The following is an 11,328-nucleotide window of genomic DNA, read 5'->3' on the forward strand; positions in this document are numbered from 1 at the left end:
GTGGTGGGGGTCTGGAATTTACTGCCTGAGTTGGTAGTTGAGCTTGAAATGCTCAACTCATTTAAAAGGTACCTGGATCTGCACCTGAAGTGTTGTAATCTGCAAAGATAAGGACCAGGTGCTGGAAAGTGGGATTAAAAATATGTGGCTAGTTTCATTTTTCTCTTTTTTTGAATGGCCTCTTTCTGCACCATAACTTTTTTACGGTTTCAGGAGTTATCCAAAAAGTTCCCTATTTATCTCATGTCTTTTTTCAGAAATTTATTTTTTTAATCTTTGTTCATTTTTATATTAAATCTAATTGTGTTTGGTCACTGTTTCATGACAGCTGAAGAGGCTCACTGAGTAGTTTGCTTACTGCTGAGCCAGAAGGCACAAGGTTCAAGTCCCACTCCAGGACTTGCTGGCTGCGAATGAACCCTGCTGCTGGTAAGCCATTGTGTGTCGGTGCTAGTTGCCAGCCTGGATAAATGAGAAGGGTTCGTGGCAGGAAGGGCATCTAGCTGTAAAACCACTCGTCAAATCCAAAGTGTGGTGGTTGATATGACGGTGATATATCAGCATTCTGGTGACCCCGTGTAACATGGAAAAAGCTGAAAGAGGAACTAATTTGTGTTTGGTCACTGTTTCCTAGATGCTCCTCTAACTCTTGGATTACCAACTCATCTCACTTAATTTCCTAAAACTAGATCCAGCATGATTTCCTTGTTGAATAATATGGAACTGAAAGCATAGCTGGACAAATTGTAGATGCCCCTCCCTTTCCTGCACCTTACATTTCTTTCATGATCAAGATTATTGCCATTCAATCCTGTTACTGAGAATCCCTGATCCAAATTCAGTGACCTGAATTTTATCTTTGGTGTGCACGCGTGATTGGCGGGCCTGGGAGTGGCTGGGAAACGGACTGCTGACCACGATTGACTCCCGACCGCAGTTTCACGCTGGCTGGCCAATTAAGGGCCAGCTAACGTGAAAAGTGTGCTGAAAAGCTCAGCGTTGCCGGGATGGAGGCAGGAAGAGGGTGGGCGATTACATCACCGCGGGTGCAGATGAGCGCTGCGAGACCCTCAAATGATGAAATAAAGGTTTAAAGAGCTGCAAAAAAATGTCCATGCATCACAATCAAGCACCAGAAAATATACCTCATAAAAATGCTGTCCACAGATATTTATTTTTATTTTATTCCATAACGGAGATTTCATCCCGCCCTTGGATGAGGTTTGATTGAAAATGTAAAGGCCGCCTGGCCAATTTGCCCGTCCGCCAACTGTAAGGTTGGACGGGCCACGAAAATCGGAGACATTGCACTGTTAATGGGCTTAATTGCCCTCTTAAAAATCGGAAGTGTGCCTACCAAGTGAAATATTGCGCAAATGCGCAATGATGTTGGGATGGTTGCCCGATGTCATCTCATGCGATTTTATGCCCAATTGGGTCGGGCACGTGCCTGCTCATGGGATGTAAAATTCTGCCCTATAATTCATGGTAAGTTTTCTTCTCTTGCCCTGAACATGTCGGAACAGTTGATGTTACAGTACTTACATATATAATATGCTGTTCAAACCTCTTCTTTAAATTGTACAACACTGCACCATCATGTAGGTCTCTGAAAAAACACAAATATCATATGGCCCTTTAACAGCTGCAAGAAGACAATGTGAGGACAGTTTTTCTTAAAGGCCTAGTGGCCTTGACACCGGTCAATAACTCACATGAACTGTGTAACTGCATGTACATGTGGGGGGGAAATTCATTCACATTGATTCCCTGGGGACAGGTGGTGCCACTAACTGCTACTTGCATGTAACCTGCAGCATTCCTAATTGATATAATTGAAGAATGCAGATGGGTTGCGCAGATAGCAGCCTGCAGCTCTGTCTGCCCTCAGGAAATCGAATCAATGTAGTCGACATAGTGTCATTTGAAACAGTGCTACGCGAATGAACTTCCCAACCCCTGCTGCCCCAGCATTGTCCAACAGCTTGCATGTACTGCATAAACACTTTCACACATACTACCCAACAGCTCGCTTGTCACTCAAGTTATTACAGACTATGCTAATGGGTTTGCACCGGTGTTTAATTACACTTGCATGCGAGAGTTTCCGATAATCTTGGATTTCAATTCATGAACTTTGATCTCAGCTGAGACCCCCTTGCCTTTTTGAGCTGCCTCTATCCCATTAGTGAAGTCCTTAATTAGGTTGTGCAATGACTGCATTCAAGAGACATCAATAGAGTCCAAATGATTTGGTAGGTTCATAAGACATGAAAAGAAATCTAAAACTGCGTGTATCAAAACTTTATTCTTTTGTTATTTTTTAAATGGACTTTCTGCTGAACTAAAGTGTTCTAAATGGCTGCTTCTAGGTGAACAAAATGGCTGCTACAAGTCACATGATTACAGGATTGGCCCTTTGTTCTGGAAGCTACCAACATGAGTTACAAGAACAAAAGAATCCACCTCTCATCAACGTGGAATCTCACACCCAATTGTAAGGACATGATAATTACAAAACCAGGGACCTGCAGGTCGAAACTTGTTATGCCTGCAGAGTTATCTCATACCTGGGACTTTCCAGATCCATTTCAAAAGGGGATCTTTGAGGGGGCAATGGACATCATTTGCATCTTGATAAGCTTACCCCTCTAGCGGAATCAGAAGGCCTGCCTAGACAACGGTTTACCGACACAAGAACCTCAATTTGGATGTCTCTTTCAAAAGATAATAGCTGGGATGTTAACAATCCTAAAACCAAAGTCAAACCCAGACAATAGATAAACATCCCTTTTGATGTCATTGTGGAGAAAGAAGGTCATATGACTTGAGTGACCATTTTGAAATCTTTATATTCCACTGGGAATTAAGGAATCATCAGACTGTTGCTTTAACATCAACTGGAAAGAACTTCAGCAACCCGGCTAACCAAGAAGCTGGCCACCATCTCTCAACTCCTTGAAGCCTGTTTGATTTTAAAAGCCTCTGGTCTTTGCCTACCAAGTGGTCTAAGCACAGAAAGCCCATCGTGCTGCAACGTCATTCATTTCAAAGATTTTCATGTTGTTGTCTCCAATCAGAAGTTCATCTGGACTGAAGCCTGCCATAAAAGAAACACCCTCTGGACTTTGACTTATCGGACACTAGAAATCATATGATCCAACATTCATTTCTGTGATACTTTTAATGTTGTTGCCCATAGTTGTAAATCTTCCTCTTTTCTATCCCCCCTTACTGTATGTGTGTGTGTGTGTGTGTGTGTGTGTGTGTGTGTGTGTGCAGGGTTGAGAACACTGCCTCCCCCCCCCCCACAACTCCCCCAACCTCCACAAACCATCCTGGGTTGAATGTGAATAAAATAACCCTCTGACTTAATCATAATGTGAGTTATTTTTAAATTGGACCACACAAACTGAGGGTTTGGGGAAACACGCCACAGCCTATTTTAAAAATAATTCAAAAACACCTCTTATGGACAGGTGGGGAGAGGATAAAGAAGTTCAGTTTCTCTCTCTCTCCAATCCATAACAGTCTGACCTTTGTAGCTCCTTTAGACCACAAATCCTCCCAGACCACATACAATTGTAAATTAGCGCTCCTATTAATTTGCCTATGTCTTAGGTTGCTCTTCCATGGCGTTTTGTTAGAAGATAAATTCACCAATAGCATAATAGAACCAAGAGCTGCCTCACTCAAAACCAAGGACCACGTAACTCCAACAGAAGAACCCAGTGGGTAGGCAATAAAGGTGCAAGTAGCCTAAGACTCCTGGCCTCAATGGGTCAGATTATCCAAGGCTCAGAGAGAACAGACCACTCTTAAAGACCTTCAGGCACCACTTCAAGCATCAGATATGACATATAGAATGGATAAAACACTCCAAATATGCACTAACAGCGTGACCTTCACCCAACAGGTTTTCGGGAAAATGCAAAATGCAAAAAGCAGAATTGACCTCAATGCTCTCCATATAAACTCAAAAATGGACAATCACATAAAAAGGATTGCATACAAAGCCCTAACATTTTTGAACTAACCCTAACACAAAATACCAACCCGACTGTCTCTTCATTTTAGCACTCAGCTGAATAACTTCACTCCATTTCGACTGCTTTTCTTGGTAATCTGGTTCTGGTTGCTGCCTTCATAGAAAAATGATCATTTTTGCTGTCAATCTAAATTTTCCCTTCACAGCTCGACCATGTGCCCTTCCACCCTGCTGCCTGAAATTTTTGAATTTATTCTGTCAGGCTTATTCTCTCTGTCCCCATTATGCAGATTGTATACTTTTTAAAGATTCTTTTCAGGCCGAGCAGCTCCAGCTTATCAAGTGCTACTTGATAGCTCATCCCTATAATTGTAATAAACTTGGAGTGCAGGAGAGGTTTCTTGCAAGAAACCGTAAACTTTATTTACAGAGCTCCTGCTGAAGCTACATGCTTGTTCCAAGAACACGGCTAGAAAACTCCGCCCCTAAGATTACCCATGCTTAGGGCTGATTCATTTATACAATTACATGATCCCCTTAACAGTATGAAAGGTTTAACTTACATTTACTACATTCCCCTTTAATTTTGTTTCATCATTCTTAACCTTAGTACCTTAACCCAAGTCATATGCAAATATATACAGTTCATGCAATTATACATTTAGTCTTTGAGGTGGTTTTCTGATTCAGGTAGAGTGATGCAACTTTACAACTTGAGATTCTTCCTTGGGATCAACTTGACCAAGAGCTGCAGCATCAGGGATATCCTTAGACAATGACAGTTCCGAGTTATTTACTTCAACAGAGACATCAGGTATGTCTATTCTTTGTTGAACTGGCACCTCAGGGATCAGAGGTTTGGCTTTGATTTCAGGTGGATTAACTGGCTGTTGGAGGGTTTCTCAGCTTCTGAGATGATCCATGTGTTTCCTAACAATCCTGTTTTCCACTTCGACTTGATATAATAAAGGTCCTGTTTCAGAGACAATTGTACCAAGGACTCATCTCAGTCCAGCTGCAAAATTTTGTACAAAAACTGTCTCTCCCACAGTAAATTCTCAATCTTTACTGCGAACCTCGTGATTCACTTTTTGACTACTCTGGTTTCTCTCCACCTTCCCCTCTAAGTTAGGGAATACTAGACTCAATCTTGTATGAAATTGACGTTTCATTAGCAATTCAGAAGGTGCTGAACCTGTGGCTGCATGAGGAGGCATGTGATAGTTGAACAGAAATTTTGAAATTCATGTCTCTAATATTCCCTTAGATAGTTCTTTCATGCCTGTTTTAAAGGTTTGTGCTGCTCTTTCTGCTAAGCCATTGGATGAGGAATGATACGGTGCTGTCTTGACGTGTTTAATCCCATTTAGCTTCACAAATCTTTGGAATTCCGTACTAGTGAAAGCAGTACCATTGTCCCACGCAATAAGTTCTGGTCGGCCAGGTCTAGTAAAACATTGGCACAGCTTTTCAATAGTTGCACATAGTGTAGGTGATCTCACTTCATACACATCCATCCACTTTGAATGTGTGATGATGATCACTAAAACATGGTACCTAAAAATGGACCTCCATAGTCCATATGTAGTTTAACCCAGGGTCAACTGGGCCACTCCCACAGATGCAGTGGAACTGAAACAGGAAACCTCTGCTGTTGCTGGCACTGGAGACAGTGCTTAACCATTTTTCTATATCACTGTCTATACCTGGCCATCAGATATAACTTTGTGTGAGCATCTTCATTTTTGAAATACCAGGATGTGCATGATGAAGTTCTGTCAACAGTGATTCTCTTCCTTGCACAAGGATAAAGACTCTTGCTCCCCATAACAAGATACCATATTGACAACTCAGTTCAGATTTAGGGGCATAAAATGGTTTTAATTCTTCAGAGACTTGTGCATTTGACCATACTTGCAATACCTGTTCATGGACTCTTGATAAAATTAGATCCCGGTTTGTCCAATTCTTTATCTGTCTTGTTCAGGAAATTCAACACAAGTACCACCTGTTGAGGTTCTGGAGCATGTGAAATGCTATCTGGCAAAGGAAGACGACTGAGGGTGTCTGCATTTGCTACGTGCACACCTGGACGGTGCTTAAGAGTGTACTCGTATGCCGACAATATTAAAGTCCATCTTTGAATTCTAGCAGAGGTTATCAGTGGAATTGCCTTGAGTGTAAAAATTTCTTGACTTTTATAAAGACATCATCTTGCTGTGCCTTCCAGGACCATCTGTAGTTCTTCTTTAATAATAAGTGTAAAGGGGCTAACAGTGTAGATAGATTAGGCAAGAATCGACTGTAATGAGTTACCATGCCCAAAAAAGACTCTAGCTCCATGATTTTGGTTGGACAGGGCACTTTCTTGATTGCCCTGACTTCCTCCTCTAATGGATGCAACGCTTGGGCATCCACTTGATGACCCAAATACGTGACTTCAGTTGCTTGGAAAGTGCACTTCTCTTTTTTCAAATGTATGCCAGCCTCCAAAAATTTCATTGGAACCTCTTTTAGGTTGGTTAATTGTATATCCTGTGATCAGGATGTCATCCAGGTACACTATAACTCGGGGAAGTCCTTGTTGTAGGCTTTCCATGGTTCTTTGGAAAATTGCACTAGCAGATGACACACCAAAGGGTAGGTGTGTATATTGGTACAGGCCCTTGTGCGTACTTATGGTGACATACTCTCTTAATGTGTTGTCCAGCTCTAGCTGTTGGTATACATGGTTCATGCCCAATTTAGTGTGGGATCTTCCTCAGGTCTTCAATCCTGGGATTGGGTATTTGTCTAATTTTGCAGCTTTGTTCTCAGTTAACTTACAATCTCTGCAGATGTGAATGGTTTGATTTGGTTCCATCACAGGGACCCTGGGTGCTGCCCATTCTGAAAATTGGACTGGCTGGGTTATTCCTAACTTCTCCAAATAGTACAATTCCGCATCCACATTTTCCTTTAGGGTGTAAGGCACAGGTCTTGCCTTAAAAAACAGGGGTGTTGCTTGAGAGCTTGTAGACCTTTGATTTTACCCAATTCATCTTGGAATACTCTGTCATACTTTTTTAACAACTCAGTGATTCTTCCTGTTCTGACTTGAAAAATTTCTGACCAGTTCAGTTTAATTTCTTTCAACCAGTCACAGCCCAGAAGGCTAGGACCTTCTCCTGTTACAACAATTATTGGCAGCTGTGCTATCTGTTGCCTGTAGGATACAGGTATAGAGATCTTACCTTTCACCTGTATTGCCTCTCTTGTATATGTTTTTAGCTGAGCCGTGGTTTGCTCCAAGCCCAATGGCTGGGTGCCTTCGCTGAGGCATTTAAAGACGTGTTCTCCTACCACTGTGGTCGATGCTCCTGTGTCAACCTCCTTGGCCAGAGACTTTCCATTTATTTGAAGGGTACCAGTGATTGGTTCAGTTTTCCTGGCCTTAAGATTGTGTAGGGAATAGATGTCAGTATCAGTGGCTTCTGGTTCATCTATATTGTGCACTTCATTTAACTTGACCTGCTGTCTGAATGGCTGTCTTGATCTTGTCCTGCTTTGTTTTACAACATGCCCTTTTTTTGTGACAGTAGTGGCATTCTGCATCTTTAAATCTGCAGGTTTTAGGTACATGATTTCCCCCACAACGGTAACACTTTAATTTCAGAATTACTGGTGAGCTGCTTCTAGTATTTCTTTTTGTTTTTCTAGCGGTAGGGACCATGTCCCGCTTTGTGGTAGCCTCCCTGGTTTTCACATCATGCCCAGCAACAGGTTCCTGCCCTAACTGCCAAATGGTGCCATGTTGCACACTCGCAAAGCCTGTGAGTCCCTCTCAGCACTCTCCAATACTAGCGCTATCTCTAAGGCGCTCTAAGGTCTATATTAACTTCAGCAAGTAAACAGCGCTGAATGGCGTCATCCTGTATGTCACAAACCAAAAGATCTCACTACATGTCGTTTAGAGTATCACCGAAGTCACAGTGCTCTGTTAACTGTTTTAACTTTGCGATGTATGTTGAGGTCCACAAGCTCGGTGAAGGATCTGGAATTTGGCATGTTCGGAGCTGTCAGACTACGGATTATGTTATATGTTTTGCTCTAGCAGACACTTAAGAGAATCACCTTCTGTTTCTCCTCCACTGTTATTTCATCTGCCACAAAGTAGAAATCCAGGCGCTCTATTTACTGACTCCAATCCTTGATGGATGAGCTGTATGGGTCAATTTTACCGAAGAGAGGCATTGCTGGTGAGTATATCTTTTTCTTTCTTTTCCTTTAAAAATCAAAACACTCACAATCAAGAGGCGAGGTGCAGCATTGAAGCTATTTATCCTCATTGCCAATTGTAATAAACTTGGAGTGCAGGATGGGCTTCTTGTAAGGAGCAGTAAAATTTATTTACAGAGCTCCTGATGAAGCTACATGCTTGTTCCAAGACCATGGCTAGAAGGCTCCGCCCCTAAGATTAGCCACGTTAAGGGCTGACTTGTCTATACAATCACATGATCCCCATACCAGTCTGAATGATCCCTTTAACAGTATGGAAGGTTAACTTACAATTACTACAATAATACTGAAGAGTGGCCTCATTAATCCCTACACCACCTCCAGGATCCTTGAGTTACAGTAACCAGGACTGTGAGCATTGTCTCAGTTATGTTTTTTTTTAAATTGAGAAAGCTGGGCCTTTCCTACAGGTTTGCCAGTGAAGTTGAGGAAAGTAGGTAAGGTGACTAAATGAAAAGTGTTGGGTGCTGCATGCTTGAGCTATGAAAAGGGTGCAAGTTGTAGGATGGGAAGGCTGACAAGCTCCACAATGTAGAAGCCCTAGGAATATATAAGTTAGACTCAGAAATGTTCAACACGCTATGAATGCATGTGTATAGTTAAGATGAGATTCGGTTGAACTTACTCTAACTGGGTCATATCTGCCACTCCATCTTCTTCCAGGTGTTTCCGATAGTGCACTGGAGGCTGATCACCAAGGGAGTACATCTGGAGCCAAGGACAAATCACAAGCAATTAATCCTTTCTCGATTTTGAACTTGTGAATGAAATATCTGTTTCTTACTCAAACCAGATCTACCTGCTACCTTAAATACAGCCACCCCTCTCCACCTCCCCAATTCTGGGCATTTTTTTTCTATTTTCTGAATGTCCTACAGAATATGTTATTAACGGTATAAAGTTATGAGATCTCTTTATTGCCTCCCAACTTTACAACTGGTTTTGCTGAAACTGTAACACATAAATGTTCAAAGGGTACATGTGGAGCAGACACTTTGATGTTGGGTCCAATAGCACCATAGCTATTAGAGGTTAAATAGGTTAAGATACATAACAATACTATAAGGAATGAGTCTAGTACACCAAATGGCCTTTCCTCACATTGAAGGGCATTTCTGGATTGAGGTTATTTTTTAAGTATGCAGATCTAGTTTTACAAAAATATATTTACCGTCCTGATTGTTGCACATTGATTATGAAGTCAACTAAGCAACTAAGAGTAATCCTGATCTGTTAACACTGCCTGTAGTAAAAGCTGGACATTGGAAACTGGAGCACTAGAAATTGTATCAGCTAGGGAGGAGCTAGGAAGGAGCCCCTGAATCCTTTCTACTGGGAACATCAGCTCAGGTTTGAAACCAATCATTGTTGACTATGCCAGGGTGTAAAATGGGTGACAAATGAGAATTTGCCTTGTTCTCAAATGGATCAGCTGGGCAAACCAGTGCCAGCTTGGAGAAGATATAGGAAAACAGGATTAGCAGCTTGAGTGGGAAAGGAGACAACAAAATGGAGCAAGTAAAGTACCTTGAAGTGTTTGAATGGGGAGGGGGAAGAGGCACAGTGTCTTGTGGAAAAGGTGGAGTGTTGGATGTGCTACAGTGCATGTGTGAAAGAGTGGGGAGGTCAATAGGATACAGTGTGTGTGTGTGTGTGTGTGTGTGTGTGTGTGTGTGTGTGAAAAGGGGGGAGTTGCCAGCAATACAATGTGTGTGTGAAAGTGGGGAGTTGGATGGGGTACAGTGTGTGTGTGAAAGTGAGGAGTTGGATGTGGTACAGTATGTGTGTAAAAGTGGGGATTGGAATGGGGCACAGTTTGTGTGTGTCTGTGAAAGGTCAGAGAGCTAGATGGGTTAGTTATTATGTGAAGGGATGGGGGGTTTGATGGGTACAGTATATGTTGATGTAATTTCTGGGGGTGTGATAGTCTGCTATAGGGTTGGTTAGTTCAGTTGCTAAGAATGTGTTTGATAGTGCTGACAGCATGAGTTCAGTCCCCACAGATCTTGGGGCTGCCTCTTCTACTTGCCCCATTGAGGTATCATGGAAAGGTTGCTAGAGATAGAAATGTGTGGAGAGCCATGATAAGCAACTTTTGGACAACTGAGGATTCTACATGAATTGAGAGAGAGGGATGGTCTGCTTAAAGTGAACCAGAGTGTATAATTTGATGATAGTCTCCCCCAAGAACACCTCCTTCTCCAGAAATCACCAACACCTGAAGCTGTAACTGGTTTATTGGTGTGAGCAAGCGATGCTTAATAGTCAAAGGAATAACTGATAATGTTACCAATTGCCTTACTTTACAAAACACTTGGAGGCATTATGCAGACTTACCTGGATTCCCAGGGCAGGAGATATTGTAGGGTGCTATCTGCACATTTTTCTTCAATGATATGGGTACATGCAGCTGCATATCTGTGTGCACCCAAAAATATGGGAAAGGTACCATCCCAACATACATAACAGGCTGATGAGTTAGCAAGATACCAATGTTTAGTTCTGCAGAAGAGTCATACGGGCTCGAAACGTTAACTCTGTCTTTCTCTCCACAGATGCTGTCAGACCTGCTGAGTTTTTCCAGCATTTTTTGTTTTTATTTCAGATTTCCAGCATCTGCAGTATTTTGCTTTTATTCTCTCAGCAACTACCCTATCAAGCGCTCAAAGATTTTTTTAAGTGTCAATGGGATCACCTCATTCTTCTGAACTTCAGAGAATACAGGCCCATTTTACTCAGTCTCTCCTCACAGGACAACATTCTTATCCCAGGAATCAACGTATTGAACTTTTGTTGCTCTTCCTCTAAGACAATTATATCCTTCTTTAGTTAAGGAGGCCAAAATACACATAGTATTCCAGGTCTGATCTCATTAAAGTCCGATATAATTGCAGCCTCTCTTCCTTATCTTCTACTCAAACCCTCTTGCAGTAAAAGGCCAATATACCATTTGCCTTCCAAATTGCTTGCTGTATCTGCATGTTAACTTTCTGTGATTTATGTATCAAAGATCCCCAAATCCCTCTGAACATTAACATTTACTAGTCTCTCATCTGTTTCAA

General features: G+C 41.9%; 1 protein-coding gene across 1 annotated transcript in view; it reads right to left on the minus strand.

Annotated features, from left to right (window-relative positions):
* myo15aa (myosin XVAa) overlaps positions 1-8,970 on the minus strand; it is a 172,753-nt gene extending 163,783 nt beyond the window's left edge. The window contains exons 1-2 of the mRNA XM_041206940.1: positions 8,892-8,970; positions 1,546-1,609 (exon numbers count right to left, since the gene is read on the minus strand). Of these exons, the coding sequence (XP_041062874.1) occupies positions 1,546-1,609; positions 8,892-8,905 (78 nt within the window). The 5' untranslated portion in view covers positions 8,906-8,970. The remainder of the gene's footprint in view (positions 1-1,545; positions 1,610-8,891) is intronic.
* Between the last annotated feature and the right edge of the window lie 2,358 nt (positions 8,971-11,328).

The sequence above is a fragment of the Carcharodon carcharias genome, chromosome 15 (assembly GCF_017639515.1).
Source record: "Carcharodon carcharias isolate sCarCar2 chromosome 15, sCarCar2.pri, whole genome shotgun sequence".
NCBI lineage: Eukaryota > Metazoa > Chordata > Chondrichthyes > Lamniformes > Lamnidae > Carcharodon > Carcharodon carcharias.